This window comes from Brachycentrus maculatus, unplaced genomic scaffold (assembly GCF_059751285.1).
Source record: "Brachycentrus maculatus isolate JH-2025_06_01 unplaced genomic scaffold, ASM5975128v1 h1tg000315l, whole genome shotgun sequence".
In the NCBI taxonomy this organism is placed as follows: Eukaryota; Metazoa; Arthropoda; class Insecta; order Trichoptera; family Brachycentridae; genus Brachycentrus; species Brachycentrus maculatus.
Window position 1 is genome coordinate 554687 of NW_028281064.1, and position 26738 is coordinate 581424.

Consider the following 26738-nt stretch of genomic DNA (forward strand, 5'->3'; position numbering starts at 1 on the left):
TTTGGAGGTCTGCCTGGGCGTCTGTGTCCTTCAGGGATTCCTTGAAGGGCGATACGTGGACAATACAAACTGTGTAATTTTCTTTGTAAATACGTTTGCATCAAAAATATAAGAGAAGTAATCTTGATTTAATTTCGTTATTACCTAGTTTTTCTTAAGCTCAGCTTTAGAGACCAATCGCTTGAGGAAGTCACCCATTACAAATACATTGAAGCATAGATTAAGACGGACGTTACCTCAGATGAAATAAGGATAATAACAGCAAGGAATACATCCCTCGACATGAATAATATTCTTACATCCTGCAAACTTTCTCAGCTTCAAATGCTCCGTTACTAAGTGTGGTCTGTGCTTCCACATAATTGCGAGACGTGGATATTAAAGTCGCAGTTATTAACAAATCAGGGGTGTTTGAGATGTGAACACACATAAATCCTGAAAATATTATGGACGGACTTTATCATAAACGAAGTAGTGCTGAAAATGATCTGCAGACACCGTAAAAGCATACCGCATCATAAAACAGCACTATACAGAGTAGATGGATCACACACTCAGAAGCTTAGTGTACGAGCTTTTCCAGAACATCATGTAAGGAAAGGTGAAGTAAAAGATGACTGGCAAAGAAGCGACCGTCTTGGATAAATAAAAAATCTAAATTATATATAAAAAAATGGAATAGCCTTCCAGGGCTATTCCAGTTGGCGAGGTACAGAGAGAGATTCAAGGAGGAGCATTTATGTATTGAGAAAAATTATATAGGCAAATATGTGAAAGATTATAGATCAACGAACAAAGGGTAGTAAGCTTTTTAAATATGCACATTATATATTCACATATTTTATCAATATAAAAACATTTAACCAACACACCGTCTCCAAATAAAGCAAAAAAATATTTAAAAGTAAAGTATAATTGTTGATTAAAATGTCGAAAGGATGTGGCAACGGTTCGTAAACCTTTCCTTATCGCGCAGGAAAAGAATCGATTTCACAAATCATTAAGATTTTTGCCATATATACGAGTACGTACAGTATATTCTAGATGCTTTTAGAGTATTTAAAAAAATGATCGAAAACAGTATGTCGTAATATATTTCCTTTGGTTTCATTTCGACACTAAGCAGCGGGTGGGCCATTTTGATCTACGGAGGAAAGTTCTCACCGACGGATTTGACGATAGAAGGGATTCCACAAAAGAAAAGGCAGAGGCCACATCGGCAGATTAATTCAATTGAACATACCACATAAATATTATAACAACGGACTCTTTTGTACTTTTCTACTCGTGTAAAGAGATTTATCAACGTGAACCCGTTCCATGGCGACCATCCATTAGAGATGTGGTTTTGTGTGGTCGCGTTGAAAGGAACAGGAAATGGAATGTATTGTGCATAGAATGAAATTGTACGTGATTGGAGAGTGCACTGGATGATCGATTATGTAACAGCAACGCGACCAAAATGCGATGACTGTGTCTGTAACGTATAACTGTACCATACCTTGGTCCTGTAACAAAAGGCGTCTTCAATTTATCTTAAAATGGTGAGATTCTAGAAAAAACCTACATATTATACCGAATACTTCTTTTTGATTAGATAGAAGTCCAAATATTACTCATGGTAACCGATATTTTCAATCAATATTTACAAAAAATCAATATTTCAAGTCCTATGTATGCATCAGTACGCTACATAGGACGCAATACATACCTATGTATTGTGGTGTGAATTCACACAAACAAGAGCAAGAGATATAAAAACGTGTTACAATAATGGATACAGGGCCCTCATGAAGTTACCCCGTTACTGTAGAGCGAGTTATATGATCGCTTCAGCACACATACCATCCTGTGGCAGGCTTCCTGGAGAGGCTGACGAAGTGCTCCAACCTCATTATAAATGTGCTTGTGGAGCGCAAGTAGGGGTTGGATCGTTAGTTACATGAAGGCAAGGTGATCATTCCTGCGCGAGTGTAAAATCACCAATATTTATTTTCACCCCCACTGGGAATCGAACCCGGAACCTCCAGCACGGTAGCTGAACATGCTAACCATTACACCACGGAGGCGAGCATAGTGGTGTTTACCAAGCAAAAATTGTTTAAAAAAAAAGATTACTAAGAAAACCGCGATGTGCTTGTATGTTTGCAGCATGCGAATGAACATCTCCCAATGATGAACTTTTCAGCGAAATAAGCAATAAGGCGTTCCGTTACACGCTTATTTCTTGAACTGTTAGTTTCCTTGTCAACAATGAAAGAGAGGGAGAGCGGTTCTCACGACTGAGACAGGCATCACACATTCACATGCTAATAATCCGAATATTTACATAATTCAATTATGCTGTGAGAACTGAATGCATTACCGGCACACTTGGCCCGTCCTTGGGCGTATTTCACAAACTGACAGTCTGGATAATATGAGCAATAGTGCGGTACGACGGTAAAATGACCGATTAAAGGTATTGCCAGCGAACTAAATGTTTATATTATTTATTGCGATATACATAAACAGTTTTAAGTCGATGTTCCTCAATAAAATAGGTAGCATGTACCTGATTACGACTTATCGCAATCAAAGGAATTTATAAAAAAAATTATCATAAAATTAATTGCGTTATTCCGCTAAATATAAGTTACATATACATATACATTTTTTTTAAACCCTTAAGCACACGCGATAGAGCATTGGGCACTGTATCGTAGAGTCACAGTGTTATATTGATCGTTTATTGCATGAAGGTGTCGGGTTGTGGTCCCGTGGTTAGTGACGCGGACTCTTCAGTCAGATTTTCTCGGTTCGAACTCACTCTACCACAATTTGATGCCTATTTCTAATAATGAGCCGCTTAGGCTCTCAGAAATAGTATGAAAACGAAATATTTGTGTAAATAATAAAAACACAAATATTTCTCTATTTTTTTTTTAAAAAGGCAATGTTTTCAGCCTTGCTATTCTTGTACCAATACTATTATTTCATAACATTTTAAATGTTTTCCAAATACTTGTTCGCATATCTGCGTTTTCTTCACTTGGGAGTTATTTTTCACATTTGTGATATCTCAAGATGAAGAAGAACATGGAACATAGATGAAGGATGGAACATGAACTCAACATAGATGAAAAAGTCTGGGTATTTGCAGGGATTATGACCTATCATAGGATGGTTAAGTGATCACTTTATACACGTGCAACGTTCATTTCACGTGGATCTTGCATACACACAAAAAGGATCTCTGCCAAATAAAAGCTTTCTTTATCAACATAGATGGCTCTTGTGAACTCATATATACAGCTTCACGAGACATGACTCCATTTAATTGGTGTAAGTATTATTAAACATTTATATAATTTACGACAGGTTCCAATTACACCTTTTTTTCTATGCTAAAAGCATTGTTAACTTTGTGGTATGGTAATACAACACTATCCTTATCGTTCATCGTTTACTTTGTGTAATATATTTTTTTTTAAAGCGGTATTACACAAAGTGAACGATGAATGATAAGGAGAGTGTTTCAATTATACCATTTATATTAATCCATTTTGTAGTGTACGAGTATGTAGGTATACTATATACCTACGTAAAGATTTTTACTATTTTATTGTTATTATTATTAATAACCATAACGAACAAAGCTTTATACTATGGTGGCAATATAAATACCATCGACTTCAATCACAAGATGACTGACTGTACTTATTGCAAACTGCAATGGCCTTCAATATTATTTGTTGCAACACGAACGGATGGAAAAAAGAAAATATGTCAAGTTTGATGCATTTTCTAACTAAACAAAGACATTCATTTTATTTGTTCAGACATAAAAATTTATCACTAAATATTTCACTATGAACATTCATATTGTTTGTTCAGATAATATAACAATTTATCAGAATATATTTCACCATGAACATTCTTATATAACACGCGATGAAAATTTTAAAATCGATTTTGAAAGGGTATTTGAAAAATTATGAAATATTATAATAAACGGTCGTAGAAAGCTCAATTGAAATAAAAATTGTTAAAAAAATCGTAAATTGTGTTCTCGTCTTAATCACTGATACATAAGTGCATTTCGTGGACCGTATGGAGACAGTTGCTGACTGATATCAAGGCCCGGAAGGTGCCCTATCTGGGGCATGTGCTGAGAGGAGAGAAGTACGAGCTATTGCACCTAATCATAAAAGCCAAAATAGAGGGTCAACGAGGTGTGGGCAGAAGACAGATCTCCTGGCTCCGGAATATACGAGATTGGACGGGGATCGGGACCGTCGAGGCGCTGCCCAAGACAAGGACAATTACTCTCAAGTAAAAGTCGACATCAGGGGGACCAGACATGACACAAACAGAAGATAAGTGAAAATGTAAATGTTCATCTGTTCAAAATCTTAAATTTCCCTTAATTATTCACAAATTACGTTGAAATTGGGAATGTACCACATTATATAATATAATATGTACGTATTCAGGTATTCTTGAACTCAAATAATATGTAGGGTAAGCTACTACACGCTTATTACTTATTATATTTGGGACAAGGGAGTAATTAGGCCATCCACTAGAAGATTATACTATTAACAAAATGTGAAAACACAATATGGTAAAGTTATTTACTTTTACAAAAACTATGACCGTTATACATTTTTATTGTTGCATGTAATTAAAACGATTTATTAAAAAAATATTAGCGATTAAGTATCAATTTCATGTAGACATATTTTGAATATAATTTTAAAATACAACTATTTTGAATGATGTAAGCAAGTAAGATAATGATGGCGGGTTGAAGGATATACTTATGGATTAGGCAAAAAATAGGTCGTGTTACGGTAAACGAGGCCGACTGCATTTTTAAAACACTTCCAAATAACTGAAAAATTTTCAGGGGCATATAAATATATTTCCTAAGTAAAGATGAAATCTTTTAAAGGTATTGCAGAAGAAAAATAATTTGAAAACGACCATCTGCAATAAACATCACAACCGGGTTAATAATAAATTGATCGAAAAAATATGGATACGTGAAATAATTAATATATGTACTGTACGTTTTCAATTCGAGTAATTATAAAAACGCATTCTCATCTTGATAACGCAAACACTATTTTAAGTAAATTCATTAATTGATTCGGCAGTCCCTTTGTGGTGAAATCCATCCATTTTTAATTAATGTTTTACTTTTTTAATGAATGTTTTACTTTACTTACTGTTTTACCACTAATTCTTAAAATCTACTGTGACACGTGTTTCATTGGAGTTATTGTTACATAAGCAAAAAACATTTCAACATCGACAAATCGTAAATCACGAATTATTCTAAAAGTTGCTATGTATTCTAAAAGATGCCTACCAATAATTATTTATAAATTTAGTAAATATTGACAGGTTTATGAAAAATTCATCATTCTTTTCCCAAATAAAGTCAAATTTTCTAAAATTAATTAATAAAAACGTCTGATGTTAATAGTTACATATAATGGGGGAGAAACTATGCATTGTGTGGAATGAGTAACATACACATACTTATTGCAGATATTTTAAGTTGTAAATTTTGAATACTTAATGATACTTCTTACTTTCCCTTTTACCACGTCTATAACGTATTTAAAATTACTAACTATGTAAAATAAAATTACTTTTCATACTTTTCATTGTTTTCAATTTAATTATAAACCTTCTTTCATTTTTCGATAGTATATTATACCTCATTCTTCACGCTTTATATGCCGTTTCTTTAAAATGTTTTACTTTATTTTTTCTATACCACTTGTTATATTTAATAAAATAAGAATATTTGTATTAATTGTACCATTTTCGTATAAAAAAATTAACCACAAGAGCTCTTTTAAAATTATAGAAATGAAGTTAACTTTTGTAACTGTCCCAAAATAAATTATTTAAAATACCTGTGTAAGTGATTTAAAGACTTATCATTAATTGATTCGGCAGTTTTAGTTCGTGAATACCATTATTTTATAAAATCAATTGTGACACGTGTTTCGATGCATTCAGCGTCATTTTTAAACACTGTAGTGAAGACAGTTGGTAGTGCATTATAATGAATAGATAACTTCAACTTATCTTCACTTTATCCTCCAGATCAGCAACCCTTTACAAAGTCGTTACAAATAAATAGAAGTCGCGAAGTAAAGTTACCGAAAAAAACATCTACACCGCGTAGTTGACGAGTTAACTTCCTTATGGAATCGACGTCTTGAAGTGTGAGTTAGATCACTTCGCTTTCATGAATTTTACGATTAAGGTAACGCTGTTATCAGATAAGGTGTCTTATGTACCATTGCTTGCGGATAGAGGACAAAGAAACAACACGTGTAAAGTACATTTTTTGCATAATAGTACCTACAAGTTGTGTAGCTAAGGTAGGTATCTATCTATTCGTGAAGTTGTACAAAAATGTAGATAACCCAACGTAGAGTTATTTTATTTACGTAGGTAGGCAGTAAATGAGATGTTATGTGGTTCATAATACAAGATTCAGGGCCGATTCTTTACCTTTTCAAGGCAAAAGGAGGTACATGCTTCAAACGTGTAGGAAAATAGTAAATAGGTACATAAAACTAGCCGTCAATACCTTGAACTTAGACCTTTTAAACAGAAGATTTTAAAATATGATTGAATTTTTTTCGTATCGACTGCAAACTGTTAAAAAAAGGTAAAATTGTATTATTTTAAGTGCAGGCAAGTGAAAATGTTCGTTAAAAAAGTCAATATAATACGGAATAAAGAGTAAGTAACAATAAACGACAACCGCCAAAATAAAAAAAATTGTACATATTAAAACATATTCAGCGTAAGAATATTAAGGAATGTCATTTGATTGCAACAATAATATTTATTTCGTTTAGGATCAATTTAATAATTTTTAATATAACGTATAAAAAAATAAGTTCTGATGGTTAGGTAGGTAAATGTTTATTTGTTTATCATATTTCGTTTAACGAATGTGTATTTTATTTTTAAGTATCGAAAAGTGCAACAAAATGTTTTAGAATAGAATACACATACACAAGAATATTAAAAAATACGTTAAGTTGCACAGGGCGGCAATAAAATTTAAATGCAACAAAGAAAAATCAATTTCAATAAAGTTTTGCACAAAGTCTTAAGAATCTTTGAACTGTAATGAATGTTTTAATATATTGGATTTTGGAGTGCGTAGTTTCTCTGGGTAAGAGGTCATAGCATTTTGAAGTGCAGTTTCTGTCAGGATTGCAGAGAAAAATAGAAAAGTGCACCGTCCTGGAGATTTCCTTTCCGCCCACGCCCTAGTAATCTAAGCCACCCCATTGGCTCGTTTCTTCGCGGAAGGTGGCAACCCAGACGAAGGGTGAAATTTGAAAAACAATAAAAGAAAATTCTCATTGTATCGACGAGATATTTTTTTACAAAATGAATACATGACAGAAAATACCTGTAAATCTTTGTGTTTGTTATCTTTGTGACTTGCAGCTCTGATAACACCAGCTTTCCACCCCCAATCCGATATTTTTGAAACATTTAACTTTAAAACTCCACTCACTGACAGAAATCTTTTACCGACTAATTCCTCCCGATATTTATAAGCCATTTCCATTCACATATCACATATTTCACAATAAACTCCGCAGCAATAAAAACTTTAATGCACCTGCGTTTTTACGCACGACACTTGTCTCGTAGTACGAAGTGAAACTAGTAGGAATTCGTACGAAATCCCTACGAGAAGGCAATCGACTGGCTGCTACAGAATTCTCTCACCTGGGGGCGCCACCGTACGGGCGAAGCAAACGTCACGGCCTCCCGTAGCTTTGCGCATGCGCCGCTGCGCTATTGATCATGGACGAACAAAGTGATCACATGATCAAAACATTGCCTTTATTTTACAATATGGCGAACAGTCCGTACTGCTGATCTGTCGTGTTTGGTGCGGTTTGAAAATTAGGCCTATTGAGTGAAAAAGGTGGATTTAATATGATATCATCCATTATATCTCGTCTTGTCATGTAAGTATTCATTTTATTTACGTTTATTTTTGCTTTGTATGCATTTTTCTTCTCGTTAATTCTAATGACGGAACGTAATGACCGTTGCTAACAGTTGTTATGCTATTATTTAAATTTTGGTATGACGTTATTTTTAAACAAAAGCGATAACTGATAATTGTGGTTTGTAAATAATATTGAAAATGTGTAATAATTTAGTCTAGAAGGTTTCGATGAATCGAGCATTTCATCTGGCAACTGTGGTGTACAATTTTGAACTCCTAGATAAAGATGTGTTTCTTTGTGCAAACGCTCTGATATTTATAACTTAATTAATCATCGTTGTTTTTATCAGCTTGACGCGGTATATCGTATTATATTACAAGATGTTAAAATTAACTGTTGCAATGTTTCTAGTAGGTAAGAAATAAAAAAGTGAGATTTTGTCTTGTCAAATCTTATAGCGGCTGTCAAAACTATAAATTCATCATTCCGGATGTTTTCAGAATATTTGTTGATATTTTCATGCAAATAAAAACCGGTCATAATGTTTAAGAAAAAGCCATTTGACTTGATACTTGTGTAAATATATTTTATATGAGTTTTAGGGTGTCAGAAGACAAATATTAAAAAATATTCGCGTAGCGTATCTCGGATTATTATTTAAAAAAAATATTACTAATTCACATTTTGTTAAGTTTTTCTATGCACAAAAGGAACATCTTTGATTTGTAGATTCGTTGGTTATTCTATTATGTAATCATGTGAAAAAAAAAACATACTTTCCCGTAGCTTACTAAATTGCATCGCTTAAATACGCATATAATGTATCAAGACAGATAATGGACACATGCATATCGCTCACTCCTTTCAAGAACGTCATAATTCAAAATTCGTCAATTTTCAGTTGTGCATGTTTTCGAAATGCCCAGAAAATGTACTATATCCCAGCAAAAGAGACATATTTTGAACTTAATATTTACCCGCTACAGGGCAGAAAGTGTTGTTTTTGCATTTTGAAGAAAAGGTATTGTTCAATTATTTTTTGAAATGTACTAAATATTTTTCAAATGGAGAAAAAACCTTCAGGTTTCACATAAAAAGTTCTGTTGCACAATAAAAAGTGCAGAAAGTGGCTGATATTTATTTTTAATACATTGTATTATATTTATAAACTTTAAAAACGTTCTCCTGAAAAGTCAAATATTTTGATTTAGGACGTTCTTTAAAGGAGTGAGCGATATGTTATGTTCGCATCGAAACTTAACAATTTTGTGATTTAAATGAACGTAAAACTGAAATGAACTGAATCAAGTCGGATAGTAATTGTGTTACAATATGATTTATTAACTTGTGTTATTATTTTTATTAATATTAACATACATAATCGCGTTGTAATACACACGGATTATTATTTTATAAAATTATAAAACGTACCTACTTCCTTATTATTAATTAAGCGAAATCTACTTCGACCTTGAAGGCAAAGCCCATCAAACATTGATTTTCGATCACCTATCCATCCCTTTTGAAATAAATGAAATGATAAAAACGCAACAAAGATTTCGCTGAACTATTTAAAAAAAGTAATGTATTTGCCACTCATTTGTTTTTTTTTAAATATTGTTTAAGAATTATATTCCATTTTTTATCACGTTGTTTGCAATAAAGCCGTGCTTTAATATGATTGAATTTTGTTTCAAAACGCAGAGAGAATGCATGGGACAACGTATAAAATAGTGACCTCATAAAGGTGCGATTCATTTTGATGGATAACTAAAGTGACCATATGTCCCGTTTTGAACGGGACCGTCCCGTTTTTAGATATAACAACATATTTTTTTTAATATTTATTCCTCTTATTTTCTTTATCAACATTGCTTTTCTTTTTATTAATACATAGAAACTGAAAAAATACGTGTTTTCTTGAATATGTCTACTATTACGTAAAAATTGGTAGATGTCCCAATTTGAGGACAAAAATAAATAGTCAGTTAATGGATTACCCCAATCGAAATACATGTTTCTTGTTGTAATAGTTTTAATTTTTCAATATAGTCAAATTATTGTAATCCAACGATATCCGTAATTGGGTTACTCTTTATTGTTAGGTACTTCTACGGTTTTCCGTTGTATGCTGGTTTTTTAAATCGATATTAATACAAAAATATACAAAAACATATAGCGTTGATAATTTGAGGGTTATCCATTAACACGAATTGCACACTTTCAAGGTTACTATTTGGTGCATTCTGTTGCGCACATGTTCTGTATTATGCAGTTCATTAAAAACTAAATTAAATCATTTAACGCACCAGTTTTTTTTGTAATTATTACATCCAAAATAAAACGTAGATTATATTTATATAATCAGGCATAAAAACCATTAAAACGTGAATGAAAATATGTCAACAACTTTTCAAATGGTAAAGAGATATACCATAAAAAAACTGTAAAAACTTTTTATTAAAAAATCCATAGACAACGTACATAAGTTATTCTTCAAACCCTTATCCGCATTCCAATGGCGCGTAGGGCACTGCATCACATAAACGCAGTGTAATCTTGATCGTTAACACATGGAAAGGTGATTAACCTTCTGTTTCAGAAGAAAGACACTGTGAAGCAGGGGGCGCGGAAACGACGCGAACATTATTTGTCATTATGCCGTCGTAATTTTTACGATAGTTTAGTATTCTAGGGTTAAACAGACCAATAATGTTTCATGGAGTTACGCAACGCAGTAGTAAGAGATCTGTGAAATACGATATCACGAGGTTACCTTTCAGCAAATCGATACCTACTGCTTACAATATTGTTATGACTCCATTCGTTCCGGTCCGTTATTCTAATTATTAATCTCAGCACGATAAAAGTCAGGAGCATTATTCCCACCAATCCTATGTTGCGTCCTCGGGGCTATTTTTAAATTTCGACTTCTAGTCGCTTTGTTTAGTGCTAGGCAGTCTGGGTACTAATGCATAGTACCTACACAACGTGCAAAATACTGTTAGTACCTACGTCGAAATGTATTTGATTATAGACGTTTTTAAATTACGAATTCGCTCGTTGCTTTTTTGTTTTTTTCTTTATGTTTTTATTTTATTTAAAATGTTGTTTTTGCATTTTGAAGAAAAGGTATTGTTTAATTTTTTTTTTAAATAAACTAAATATTTTTCAAATGAAAAAAAACCTTCAGGTTTTACCTAAAAAGATCTGTTGCACGGTAAAAAGTTTGATAAGTGGCTTGATATTTATTTTTTATACATTGTATTATATTTTTAAACTTTAAAAACGTTCTCCTGAAAAATCAAGTTTTTTGATTTATGACGTTCTTGAAAAGAGTGAGCGACATGTACAAATTTTTTATAGTTCCTTTTTTCATACTTTGATTTTCGTATGGGCGCTTTTAAATGTTGAATGTTAGTTATAATTGCGTCCTTTTTAGGTACTAATAATACGTACGTAACAAACAAAAATATTTTCACAAGGTGTCATTAAAACTAATCATATTTTTTACACTGCTTTTTTGTGTCAAAACAGAATAATTGGCACATGACGCGACACGATTCGGTACCTTCAAATTTTCGAGATTTTCCTATGTTGTGTAACATTTTAAACGGTTGCAATTCTTGTGATGCTGGTCTAACCGATTTCATGAGACATTAATCTTGTTTACTAAGTACCAACAATTGTTCAAATTGATTTTCAGCTAGGATGGTCATCGTTAAGATTTCAAAATGTTTCCTAGAGTTGAACTGCTATGTACGTCACATTTTGAGTGCGTCCAAATTTTTTTATTTTTACATTTTCGTTTCCCAGTATGTGAAATAATCCTGGTTGGGATCTTGCATACAAATAAAAGGGTCTCTGCTTAATAAAAGCTTTCTAAATCCAATCATAGATGGGTGTAGCGAATTCAATTATGGAACGTCATGAGATGGATCATATTATGTCTATGTCTTCCAAAATTTGAGTAATAAGTTTGTCAATCATGGGTAGAATGGTGAATGCTACACGTGTGTAAAGTGATCACTAAAGCAGCCTATGACGGGTCGTTAGCCTTTTAAATGTCCAGACTGCCATATTTTTCTTCATCTCTGTTGAAATGTCGAAAATGCTATGCATGCCATCATTTATAAGTAAAAATAGCTTTTTGTTTATTTGTAGTACCTACGCGATACACATTGCAACTGTGAATGGGGTTTGCAACGATGTTCGAAACGTTCAGACCTTGATAACGTGCAATTTAAATATTTTTGTCTCTTCGTTTTTTGCAACAACAAATATTACAATCCCACATTTGCTTCTGAAATCGTGATAATTTAAGAGGTGCATAATATTATTAGATATTAGCATTGTTATATCCCACGCAGGAATTGTGAAACGTTCCCTGAAAAGACATCCTCCAATACTAAACTCCTATTAAAATACCAATAAAAATATGTCAATTTAAGTTTTACTTGGTAAATATATACCACCATTTCTTACAATCTATTGTGACACGTGTTTCGATGCATTCCGCATCATTTTAAGCCGATTATTACATCAACACCGAAAACAGTTTACTATGTTGAAAATGATGCGAAATGCATCGAAACACGTGTCACAATAGATTTTGAGAAAAATTGTTATTTACCAAGTAAAACTTAAATTGAAAATGGATAGATATTACCACAAAGTGACTGCCAAATCAATTGATGAAAAATTGTTTAATGAAGGTTAATGATATTATTTTTTAACATCTCAAGATAAATAAAGAAGAATATAGAAGTCTGGGCATATAAGGGGGCTTACGATCGTCATAGGATAGTTTAAGTGATCACTTTACACACGTGTAACATTCACCAATTCTACCCATGATTGACAACCACACTACAAAAATTCTTGAATTTCTATATATGTATATTGTTGAAATCCGAAATATAGTGTTTGAATCACTAGAATTTCACTAGAGACATGTATAGTGAGATGAATGAAGCTTTTTATCGAGCAGAAACTCTTTAATGTTTATGTGAAGTCATATTATAATTACATACATTAGAAACGCAAGAAAATGTCCGCTTTTTAGTGTGTCCAAATTTTTAAATAACATTTTTAGTGTGTCCAAATGCTTGGTCACAAATGTGGATTATCTCCAATTAAAGGAGTAATTTTTTATATTTAGTATAAAAAATAACTCCTATAATTGGAGATAATCCAGATTTGTGAACAAGTATTTGGACTCACTCAAAATGTTGTAAGGAAATAATCATTGTACAGAATTATTGTAGTAGTCACAAAGCGTTACCAATGTCACAAACATTGAAAACGTTTCGAAAATCAATGATCTGCATAATGGCATTGATTAAACACCATAGGGGTTGCTATTGATAATACATAATATCGGTAGGTAAGGGGTTCCCACAGGATACTGAGGTTCCCTAAGGTAGGCGTCTGCTCCACATCCCCCGCGGGTAGCAGTAAGTACGGAGATCTTGATTACCCGATATAGGTATTCTATTTACGGCTCTGAGAGGGTGTGGCAATTTACACTCCATCACATATTCCTGGGGTACTTTTGCCAGATTTCACACGCATTCGGAAAGCTCGTGTGGCTAAAATAAAAAGCTTTTTAGTCGAAACATTTTGGGTGTTTACAAATCTGGGTTTCTCCACTTTATTTTTACATTTTGACATATCAGCATTGATGTAGAAGAATATGGGAGTCTGGGTATTTAGATTTATATTCATATTACATATGAGATTTCTGTTTGAGTTTGAGTAGTGTGGTTGTCAATTATGGGGGAAATAAAAGCTCACTCAAATCGACCATAGATACTGCCGCATACTCGCACATGAAGCGGCGTATGAATCATATCATGGTTGAGTTAAGTGTTCACTTTATGGCTGGTTAAGTGTTCACTTAACCAGCCTATGACAGGTTATAAGCCCTGTAAATACCTAGACTTCCATATTCTTCTTCATCTGTGTTAAGGTTTTTAGTGTTCGTTTTCATAACGTAATTTTTTTTATATACACCTAGATTTTTTAAATTGACTTCAATTTACATGACAGCGAAGTCAATTACAAGGTGCATACATTCATTTATATATTTTTTTTAATCACAAGAAAACAACAGCATGTTTTAAAGAAAGCATAAAAAATAATAAAGCGTAAGATTTTCTTTTATTTAAATCACAAGTCAAAAAAAAATCACGTATACACGTCATGTCAAATCTAGTAGTGCTGAGATGAAACAGATCCACCTCTCTTGGTAGGCCGTTCAGCAGACCAATCATCCTCCCCACAGGCACTAATCGACATTAGATCGACATAAATCGAATTCTAGCCATATTTGGCGAGATGATTATACACATCATTCTAGGTATCCAATTTACCTATATTCACACGTAACCAACATGGTGCATTATACGGTATTACAGCAATCACCTTAGCAATTATTATAACCGCTATGAGCAAATCTACCTTAGACAGTCGAAATTGGCATCAGCTATAGAAGCTTTCGGTCTCATTTGGCACCATATCAAGTTCGGCTTTTATGTTCGCGTCCGGTACAGCGTTGTGCCGTTGGCCAACACAGATTCGCTGTCCGCTCTGGTCTAATTTTACCGCATACCTCCAGATGTTAGCCCTAAGAGCTGCCGCACCCGTTCAGTTTTCCCGTCCGACAGTCTGCCAATGGGTCGCCACACGTTGGACGCGTAGTCTTGCGTTAATAAAAATCTACAAAATCAACCCGATTTGCGTTAATCAAAATATACTCCGTCATCGCAAGAGAGATGAGATTAATCTTTGACATTGAGATTCGGAGACTGCTCACCGTCCATGCGCTGATTGTGGCCATACGACGACGTACATTGACTCACGACACTAGAGTCATTAAGATAGATACGACTAATGACGACGACACGAATCGACTGTTTATCTAAGTCAAGAACATACGAAATGGCCGTGTGATGATAATGTAAGCGACAGATGATCGAACTGCGATCTGCGATAAAGATAGTCGCATTGTATTACTCCACATGTATAGAGAAGATACCGGAACAGATTTACGGATTGTTCTCCAGGAGTTGGTCAGTCACCCCGAGGCTGCCGACGATTCACCGCTCGGAAGGAATGCGAGAGTCGGATGTTATTTATAGCTCATCTCCACTGCACATCTCGCTGTGATCTTCAGTGCACACCGCGTGGGCCCTTCCTGCCATCCGCCGCGCTTTCACTCTCCACCTTCCCGGCTGCAGTTTATTCCCCTTATTGGCCGCTAGTGTTGTGAGCGTCTTGGACTTTGCGGATTGTCATGTGACTCGTATCTCCCTCTATGGTTCTGCACTAACAGGTGGTGGAGTAAACTTTAGTTCGGTTTTCACGGCCCGCGCCGCTACCCACCTTGACACGGATTGTATCCAAATAAGGAGGTACAGGGTACATAGTTACGCAGTGTATCGACCAGGAACTTTCGCTCGATATATCTAATTATTAACTTTGTATTACGAATGTTATAATGTCGTATCCTGAGAAACAAGAAATTCGAATAACTATTTATTACGGAGATTCTACTATTGTTATATACATATGAAACAATAAATCAGTAGGATATTGCGTTTTATTAATTTCGTTTCATTTAGTAGTTATGACGTGATCATCATCTGTTAAATGCATTGACCCGATTTTGAAATATTGCTTCATTTAATTGTTACACGCAGAGCGTTTATAGGTAGCAGCAGTCTTTTGTTTGTTGATAAAGTATTTATATATATTTTTAAAATTTTACTATTACTTGGTTAATACCACTATTTCTTAAAATCTATTGTGACACGTGTTTCGATGCATTCCGCGTCTTTTTCAAACACCGTAACAGTGTTTAAAAATGATACGGAATGCATCGAACACGTCGCAATAGATTTTAAGAAATAGTGGTATTTTACAAGTAAAACATTAATTAAAATTTAATAAATTTTACCACGAAGGGATGAATTATTTAAAATCAATTATTTTGTTTATTAATTGATTCGGCAGTCACTTTGTGGATGATATCTATCCATTTTTTATTATTGAACTTTTACTTTATAAATACCATAATTTATTAAAACTTATTCATGAATTCAAGATCAATATCATTCGGTTTTTGATAATGATGTTGAATATATTAACACGTGTCATAATAGGTTAAAATAAATAGTGGTACATATTATTTGTACCTCTAAATAATGGTACATATTATTTGTAAGTAAAAATAAATATTGTCCACCTCCGTAGTGGTGTAACCGTACTGGAGGTCCTGGGTTTGATTCGGTTTCTAATAAATATAAGTGATTTTTTCACTGTAATATTTATTTAATATTACCCTGGACTGGTACCTGAAGGGGAGGGCTAATCACCTTTACTTCATGTGTTCAGGATCGAGATAACACTGCGTTTATATGATGCAGTGCTATGCATCGGGTGCGGATGAGGATTTGAAGAAGAAAAAGTGTATTTTAAAATTTAATTAACATCCATACGTATTTGGATATTGAATGTCATTTATTTAGTGACATACTATCCTACGACATTCCTTTCTCATCAACACGCAAAAATTTGATTTCGTTAATGGTTGATCCAATCCATCAATATACGTAGTTTTTTTAAAGTACATATTTTTACTGTTACGACTCTGTAGGCTAGACATTCTGGCCCGTATGATTCTAGTAGGCAGCTCCGCGGGCCGCAATGTCTGGCCCGGCGCAGGTATAACTTTAATCACTGATTTGTCTATCACCCAAGTATATTCTACCAAAAAATATTTCAGATAAATACAGTTAATCTTAATTAACATGGTCATATGAATTGCCAGACAGAGTGTCCCACAATTAGGGAACCAAAATATTTATTTTAATGGTAGAAAAACGTCGCATTTTTGATCAGAGTAGCTGATCAGTTATGAGAAAAAATGGTCAGAGTGGAAAGGGTCAAACATATAAAGTAAATTACTTCTTATATTCCTTTCAACGTCCGCAAATAATAAGCACGTTTGTACGTTTGGATATATATTTTGATTGCCTTCGATTTGGCTTGCTGCCACAAGTCTTCTGCATATAATTTGTGTCTCAGTACCAAAGAATGTCAAAGTTCAACTACATGTAATTTTACACGGACAATGTATGGAGCCGGCGATGGAAATGACGATTTACGAGTGTACAGTGTCGTTTTTCGATGTTTTTGTCTGTAAATTGATGAAGGAATATTATTAGTACTTACCCATACCACCCAACAGAAATGACTACCTAAAATCCTTGAAATGCTTTAGAGAGGGAGATATTAGTCACTAGCGGCTAGCGGCACAAAGGATAAACATATCATCATTTCATCGCAGACAAAGACTTTATATGCACGTTTAAACTTGTTTTCAAATACTATTAGTATACGTAATATACAGTAAACCCCCATATAACGTTGAGATGAGTACCGCGTTATCAGAAATAATGTTATAGAGGGTAAATGTTTTAAATTTGTATTTTTATTTAATAATGACTCAATTCTGTCATTTCCGCTGGTTAAAATGTAAAAATACAATTTAAAACATTAACATTCACTCCCATAACGCGCTAACTATCTCTACGTTATGGGGGGGTTTACTGTAATGTACTTAGATACACATGTCCGCCTCCGTAGTGTAATGGTCAGCACGCCCGGCTACCGTACTGGAGGTCCCGGGTTCGATTCCTAGGCGAAGTTCAAATAAATATGTATAAGTGATTTATTCACTGTAATATTTATTGAATATAACCCTGGACTGATACCTGAAGCGGAGGGCTGATCACCTTTCCTTCATGTGGTAACGATCGTGATAACACTGCGTTTATATGATGCAGTGCCCTATGCACCATCGGATGCGGACAAGGGTTTGAAGACTCTCAAATATACAGTTCAGTACGCGACCGGCTGCGCGAGAAGCCACAGGTGTTGTTTGCGTACAGTTTTTTTAGAATATGTATTGGATTTTTTTTTAAAGAATATATTCTGAACAAATATTTTTTATCCTTTTTTCAACTCCTTACCTTTCAATAACTCATTCCTTTTCAAAACTATATATTTATTTCGAAGTAAAACTTATGTTTTCAACATTTTGAGTGTGTCCAAATACTTGTTCACAAAATCTGGATTATCTCCAATTACAGGAGTTATTTTCATATTATTTTTTGACATCTCATCAAAGATGAAGAAGAATATGGAAGTCTGGGCATTTACGGGGCTGACGACCGTCATCGGCTGGTTTAAGTGATCACTTTACACACGTGTAACATTCACCAATTCTACCCATTATTGACAACCACACTACTCAAATTCTTGGAAGTTCTTTATATATGAACCAATTTAGAAACCTTGTTCTTGAATCACTAGAACTTCACTAGAGACATCTATTGGTGAGATGTAAAGAAGCTTTTTATTAAGCAGAAACTCTTATATTAGTATGTGAGGTCCAAATCCTGGATTATAATCACACACATGAGAAACGCCAGAAAATACCATTTTCATTTTTATTATTTAAGCTTATAATTTGACCAGATAATTTATTTACAACATTTTGAGTGTGTCCAAATACTTGTTCACAAAATCTGGATTATCTCCAATTACAGGAGTTATTTTCATATTATTTTTTGACATCTCATCAAAGATGAAGAAGAATGTGGAAGTCTGGGCATTAATAATAATTATAAGCTTAAATTATAAAAATGAAAATGGTATTTTCTGGCGTTTCTCATGTGTGTGATTATAATCCAGGATTTGGACCTCACATACTAATATAAGAGTTTCTGCTTAGTAAAAAGCTTCTTTACATCTCACCAATAGATGTCTCTAGTGAAGTTCTAGTGATTCAAGAACAAGGTTTCTAAATTGGTTCATATATAAAGAACTTCCAAGAATTTGAGTAGTGTGGTTGTCAATAATGGGTAGAATTGGTGAATGTTACACGTGTGTAAAGTGATCACTTAAACCAGCCGATGACGGTCGTCAGCCCCGTAAATGCCCAGACCTTCATATTCTTCTTCATCTTTGATGAGATGTCAAAAAATAATATTATGTTTTCAATACGAAAACAGTGTTTTAAAAAAAAAATCAATTACGTTAAATGTTACCTAGGTTTATATTATTTTAATTTAAATAAAATTAAGTTGCTGGCTATCGACTTCCCCGCCTAAAATGTAACACTAGTCAAGCTGTATTTTATGTAATTTACTATACATAAAACTCTGTATTACTCTAGAAAAGTGCTCTGTGCACCATTGGATGCGAATAAGGGCAGAAACAAGACATCGATATGTTAATAGTTTGATACATTTATTTTTAGTGAGATTGCGTAATGTTTTGTGCGATATTATTATCCGAGAAATTCAATCCCTGGACGTCCGAACGTTTCGTCGCAGTTACACAACGCATAGCTCATTGTTCAGCTCTTTTTGCGGTGCACAAAGTCCGGTCATTTTTCGGATTCGGCGGCCTTGCGGCTTTGTGGTCGTTTTTACATTTTAATGTTAATATCTGATTTACACGTCTGCGGAACTGTATACGGTATAGCACACCGCGGCCATTGTTCGCTCTCGTCTTATACAGGTGCTTTTAAGAGGTAAACAAATTCAAATTTCCCTCAATACATTGATGGTGGCACCCGCCGTGTGGCATGTTGCGCCATCTTGTTGAAAATACAGCTATGTAACTGTATGTATGTGAAGTCAGTGATCATGGTTCTGTAGCGCTCTCCTTTGACAACATTTTGAGTGTGTCCAAATACTTATTCACAAATCTGGATTATCTCCAATTATAGGAGTTATTTTTCATATTATATTTGACATCTCAACATAGATGAAGAAGAATATGGAAGTCTAGGCTTACGACCGTCATAGGCTGGTTTAAGTGATCACTTTACCCACGTATATATAACATTCACCAATTCTACCAATGATTGCCAATAACAGTATTCAAATTCTTGGATGTTCTATGTTTACTTCTCAATTTTGAAACAAAGTGCTTGAATCACTAGAATTTCACTAGAGCCATCTATCGCTGATATGAAAGAAGACCGTAAGATTCTGGGCGGCATCATCTTTAATAATATATATGGACCATTCCACCTGCCCATAAAGCAAACCAAACAGTAACTTTTAAGGGCGTCTAGAAAAGGCTTCAGGGTTTTCTCCACTCCAAATTCGCCAATTGTGCTTATTCACATAGCCATTTAACCAAAAACGTGCGACATCGGTGAACATAATTTTGCGTTAAAAAAGAGGATCAAGCTGAATATTGTTTTCGGCCCATTCACCAAACCTGCGACGCGCATAATGGTCGTTCAGTCTATTCATGGTGAAATGGCAAAACGTACCGACTACAAATCAACTGTCAAATTGACAGTCTGTAGAAATAATATTGCCAGCTTAAAAAACCAAACCTCTTAAAAAAACACCCTATATTTTTATGTAGGCATTATTATCGCTAGTTGATATTACCGAAAGGCCGGATTCGTCCGAGCGCAGTTCCGGCATCGTTGGTTGGAATTAGGAATGCGCCATAGGCAATCATTTGTACAATCCCACTACTGAAATTATCCGTAACTAACTAACTAACCATCCGCCTCCGTAGTGTAATGGTCAGCACGCTCGGCTACCGTACTGGAGGTCCCGGGTTCAATTCCCATGGAAGGGTAAAATAAATATAAATGATTTTTTCACTCTAATATTTATTCAATATTACCCTGGACTGGTACCTGAAGCGGAGGGCTGATCACCTTTCCTTCTGTGTTAACGATCAAGATAACACTGTGTTTATATGATGCAGTGCCCAATGCATTATCGGATGCGGATTAGGGTTTGAATTGAATTGAACTAAATAACCATCACGCCGTTTCTCGCAGGGGTAGGCAAAGAGTGTCGGGTTGTGGTCCCGTGGTTGGTGTCGCGAACTCTCGAGTCAGAGTTTCTGGGTTCGAACCCACTCTACCACAATTTGATACCTATTTCTAATTTTAAGCCGCTTAGGCTCACAGAAATAGTATGAAATTTAAAGTATTTTTGTAAATAATTAAAATACAAATATTTCTCTTTTATTTAAAAAATATATAGCGCCACACCACTCTGTCTTTGTAAAGAATCTTTGCCTCTTCCGCATTCATGCATATCCCCGTACATACCCACCGATTATTACGACTCCTAACCTTACCGCTTTCAATTATTTGAAATACTTAATCATGCCAAGTTTTCCTCGGTCGTCTTCTGCTCCTATTTCCAATAACATTCGCCTAATTTGTTTTACCATTCTTTCCTCACTCAATCGTTTCACATGCCCAAACCATCTCAACACACATTTCTTAATTTTATCGATTATACTTATCTCAGCTTTGCATTCTTTCCTTCAAACATGCATACATCTATCATACATATTTTTGGTGCACATTCGTCTGGGAGATCGCATTTCGACTGCATTCAGTCTATTTTCAACCTTCTTTTGCCAACTTTACGCTTCTCTTTCATACTATTGTTATGATTTTATTAATGCCAATTTAAATTATCAGTTAAATAATAAAACACGTAGTTTTATTTAAAATATATTGCACTTATTATACGATTTTAAGAATCAATAATAAATACCCTTCAATTAATAAACGTATAACGTGACATTCGTTTCAAAATGCCGTAGCAAGGCGAAACAACTATCACAAAATTATTTTTCAATGTTTTTTTTAACAATAAAATACAATTTAGTAACACTCTCCTTATCATTCATCGTTAACTTTGTGTAATACAACTTTGATATACTAAATATACAATTTAGTAAACTCTAAAAATCAGTGTTGGATTTTAACATTTAATTGCAATTATTTTATTGTTAAATCTTTCTACTGTAAATTGTTATTGTATCTATTGCATGTAATGTATACAATCTGGCAATTTAAAAATCTTTTTTATTTACTAACTTGTAATTATTTCGGCTCAACACAGGCCATGCCTAAAGAGCCGTAATACATATAATTAAAAAAATGTATCTAAGAAAAAAATAAAAATAAAAATAAATATATGAATTAAAATTGAGTTCTACAAATTAAACTCTAAATCTATAAATAACGTTTAACGTTGTTGATTCAATCTGAAATTGTTCTGAAACATTGTTGACTTTTGGATATTTTCGTTTTCAGGGTTTTCATTATTATTACGCCATCCACATCTTCATTCGACTAGTAAACAAAGCTTTCATTTTGTTTACAAATCTCAGCGTTGTATATATTCGGATAATGTGTTTTTTCTTCTTCTAGTTTGGCTTTCATTTTCAGTTTTTAACTAGGCTGAGCCTAACATATATATCTATCTAGCTGTAGATATTACATTCGGCCTACTTTTACGAAATCCAATCCACCGAGTATTGATGGACATGATGTATGCGCCGGAATTGCTGAATCGAAGTTCACGAAAATGTTGAATGGTTTGAAATATATTTTAATCTAGAATATAATGCGATGAACGATTACCTGCTAGTGGCGAGAATATTACAATGTGCCGACACATGTAATACATAATTTCATCAGTGGATCGTTAATTTTATTTAACATTAGTTATAAATTAATTTATACGAATAAACATTGGTATTTCGGCAACGTTACGGCTCAATATACGATAAATCGTATTTTTTTTAAACCTATGTAAAATTTGACGTATTTAATTTTTTTTCTTAAAACACCATTTCTTTATTGAAAATTTAGTTTTTCTTCCAAATAAATATATGGTTTTGAAAAGAAGTGTTTTTCAAAGGTAAGATACCCAGGGTGAAGGACTTTACTGCTGTATGAAAAAGGAGGAATGATGGGTTTTCCTATCTGAATAGGCGAATTTTAGCGGTGGCTCGTAAAAGCATTTGTAATTCATTTTGTACGAGTCCCTGGAAGTTATTACATTTTTAGGTCGCGTGAAAATGGTGTATATTATTCTTTTAATTCTTCGTTTAACTCTTATACGCACCCAGTGCTACATACATAGGGTATTGTACAGATCGATGCAACATTAACTTAATCGTTAATCATACGAAGGCAAGATGATGAATTTTACCCTTTAGGAACTAGTCCAGAGTAATAGTTGTGGTCCCGTGGTTAGTGTCGCGGACTCTCGAGCTAGAGTTTCTGAGTTCGAACCCACTCTGCCACAATTTTATACATATTTTTAATAATGAGCCGCTTAGGCTCAGATAAATAGTATGAAATTGTAAATATTATTTCGGTGAAAAATCTCTTCTATTTATGTTAACCCTTCTGGGAATCAGGCCAGGGAACTCCAGAACTGTAGTCGAACGCGCTGACCACTAGACTTTATAAGCGGACAACAATATTAGCCATACAAATCTATCAATATTGGAAGAACTGGGCATCAATTAGTGATTCTCCGCTATATTGCCTGAAACGCTTACTTTAATTCTTTGTACGCAGTCATAAGAGATATAAATGATGATCGGCAATGCTCCCGGTAAAAAAAGAGGATACGCACTCATGAGGGGGGAAATGTGTATTGTCTTGATAGTATATTGTATATTCATGCATTGAATAGTGACGGACTTGCACACATAAATATGGATAGTGGAAAGCACTAACGGGTTGCCGGAAATCACCGTGACCGTACCGTTAGTATTGTCAGGTAATGAGGACCCAACTGCCATAAGAAAGTACAAATAGTAACACATTATCAACTATGTACGTACGCATGGTGTATTCATTAGTAGGCAACAAAGCGTTCGACCAAAACTTAGCACGCACGTTTTTGCACGACACCCACACGAGCCAAGATTGTCGCGGAATCAAATCGGTTTTCGCTCGAGCGGTGGTTTAAGATTTTTACCAGGTTCTCACTGGTTTTCTTACAATACAATAGTTTATTTTTAAACTAATGTTTCGTGGCAGCAATTTTCTCTCTACTTTTTATCGCGATTAATATTTCAGACAAAAGTTCTTGAGTCACGCGCTGATGTTAGTGCATGGCGTTTTCGTCTGACCTCTGGTCGTTTAATATTTAAGGCCTTACTCGCAAACACAGAATTCAATCACCGGCCGACCACCAGAGAGTTCATACGCCTCTAAATGCCCGATTATTTTAAATAATGTATATTCGGTTTTTTTGGTTTGTTTTTTTAGAATATACTTATATGGAGAAAAAAAAAAAAAAAAAAATATATATATATATATATATATATATATATATATATATATATATATATATATATATATATATATATATATATATATATATATATATATATATACATAATTTTTATGTTGTGTATAGCTGTACTCGGCTACGCGTTGCAGTGGCTCACTCTGGTTAAATAAAAAAGAAAGAAAATAGAAAGCAAATGATATATTTGTTTGATTTCACAATACTTGTGAAGCAGTGAAAATATTACGAATCTGTGAAACAGCGATGCAATTGAATACATTGAGTGACAGCATCTGCCAAGGAGCAAGCTGTGCGGCATGTGCGATGTTTAGTATTGTGCGAGTTGCTGTTGCGTTCAAAAATGGCGCTGCCATTACGATCAAAATAGCTGCTTTAAAAAACATGTATTTACTGTTTTAATTGTCGCGTAATAGTTTTCGTAACTGTGAAAGCATTTAATTTTAAAGAAATCGGTCAATTTGCAAAAGATTTTAAACAATGAATATGTACATACCATATATATAAATATAATATACTCCTTACCTTTCAATTACTCTTTCCTTTACAACAATATATAATTATGTAGAAGTAAAACTTGTTTTTTCAATGCAAAAACGGTGTTTTAAGCAAAAAAAATTATGTAAAATAAGAGTAAAATTAAGTTGCGACTTGACTGGGCCTTAAGTTGTGTCACCTAATATTAAATTTCTTTGAAGTCTGTGTACCTGTGTATGTTAATTTTTAATTAAAAATGCTTTGTGTGCAAGCGGCATAAGTAAATTTCTATCTTTCTTTCCGCGACTTGTTGGTTCCTTTTATGGGCCGAGGAACGTTGGTAGGATGGAAAGGCGTAAACTGCGAAGGAGGTGCAACACGAACACATATACACAAACAGACACACACAGAGAACTTTATTCTACCTTTCCTCTGAGGTCATTCCTATCCTTGAACGCAACGACAAATCAATGTTGACTAGCAAATAATATTTTGTACGTACGAGGTTTGTTCAAAAGAAAAGGTGAATTTTGAATTTTCGCGGGCTGTGCACATTCGATTATCGATTTTTTTGTTATGTTGGTACACATATCGCTCACTCCTTTCAAGAACTTCATAAATAAAAAAACTTGATTTTTCAGGAGAACGTTTTTAAAGTTTAAAAATATAACACAATGTATTAAAAATAAATATCAAGCCACTTATTAAACTTTTTACTGTGCAACAGATCTTTTTAGGTAAAACCTTAAGGTTTTCTCTCCATTTGAAAAATATTTAGTTTATTTAAAAAAAAAATTAAACAATACCTTTTCTTCAAAATGCAAAAACAACACTTTCTGCCCTGTAGCGGGTAAATATTAAGTTAAAAATATGCCGCTTTTGCTGGGATATAGTATATTTTCTTGGCATTCCGAAAACATGAATAACTGTAAACTTTCGATTTTTGATTTATGACGTTCTTGAAAGGAGTGAGCGATATGTTTATCATATGTTAGCATTATCAGCCATATTGAATTAGTGGTTTGTTTTTAACAACTGGAATGGTAAGTCACGTTTTTATGTGTCATTCGATTTTTGATTTTTTTTGAAAATGGATCAAAGAATATGTATTAAATTTTGCGTTAAAAATTGAATAAATGGCTCCAACGCACTTAAAATGTTGACTGTGGCATTCGGCTAGTCTACTTTGTCTCAAAAAAGTGTTTATAAGTGATACAAGCGCTTTACAGAAGGCCGAGAAGATGTTAATGACGATGAGCGTCCTGGAGTTGGAACCACGTCAACAAACGAAGAAAACATCGAAACAGTGAAGAAAATGATTTTGGAAAATCGTCGAATCACCATTAGGGAAGTTGCAGTGGATGTTGGCATATCAATCGGCTCATGCCATGCAATTTTCTCAGATGTTTTGGGCATGAAACGTGTGGCAGCGAAGTTTGTTCCGAAAAGGCTAAATTTGCTGCGAAATTGTTGCGAAATCGCCAAATGCTTGTTCGTGATTATTTGGCCAAAAACAACACCGTAATCATCCCTCAACTACCGTATTCACCAGATTTGACTCCCTGCGATTTTTTCCTATTCCCGAAACTGAAGAGACCAATGAAAGGAAGGAGTTTTGCCACAATTGATGAGATAAAGTCAGAATCGAAGAACGAGCTGATAGCCACACCGAAAAGCGCATTCCAGAAGTGCTTCGAGGATTGGATGAAGCGCTGGCATAACCGCATTATATCTGAGGAGGATTACTTTGAAGGGGAGAAAATGGATAATGATGAATAAATAAATACTTTAAAAAAAATCGAAATTCACCTTTTCTTTTGAACAAACCTCGTATACTCGCAGTTTCTTAAGAATACGATCAGTTCATCTATTCAGCAGTCAATGTTGTTTTCACTCGGGTCTGAATCGAGTTCAATTTCACTCTTGTTTGAAGTCGCGTGCGCTACATATAATAGTTGTCGTATAGATTAATGTAATCGATCTTAAGTAATGGGTAATTGCGGTTATTCAGACGCCGCGCCGTTTGGTACCTGTTTACATCGCTGTCGCCAGTGGGAGTTAGTGCTTAGGCGTATATCAGTGTCAG

General features: G+C 34.2%; 2 protein-coding genes across 5 annotated transcripts in view; one reads left to right on the top strand and one right to left on the bottom strand.

Annotated features, from left to right (window-relative positions):
• The window catches only part of Kdm3 (Lysine demethylase 3), a 329361-nt gene extending 321660 nt beyond the window's left edge, over positions 1 to 7701 (bottom strand). The window contains exon 1 of one of the 3 annotated variants that reach the window (XM_088268253.1): positions 7439 to 7701. In XM_088268253.1, the coding sequence (XP_088124379.1) occupies positions 7439 to 7600 (162 nt within the window). In that variant the 5' untranslated portion in view covers positions 7601 to 7701. The remainder of the gene's footprint in view (positions 1 to 7438) is intronic. The other 2 variants (XM_088268256.1, XM_088268255.1) reach the window with 2 other exon arrangements.
• A 201-nt stretch (positions 7702 to 7902) lies between these two features.
• LOC148304457 (uncharacterized) overlaps positions 7903 to 26738 on the top strand; it is a 42379-nt gene continuing 23543 nt past the window's right edge. For both annotated transcript variants that reach the window (XM_088268267.1, XM_088268268.1), the window contains exon 1: positions 7903 to 8009. In XM_088268267.1, coding sequence (XP_088124393.1) covers positions 7978 to 8009 — 32 coding nt within the window. In that variant the 5' untranslated portion in view covers positions 7903 to 7977. The remainder of the gene's footprint in view (positions 8010 to 26738) is intronic.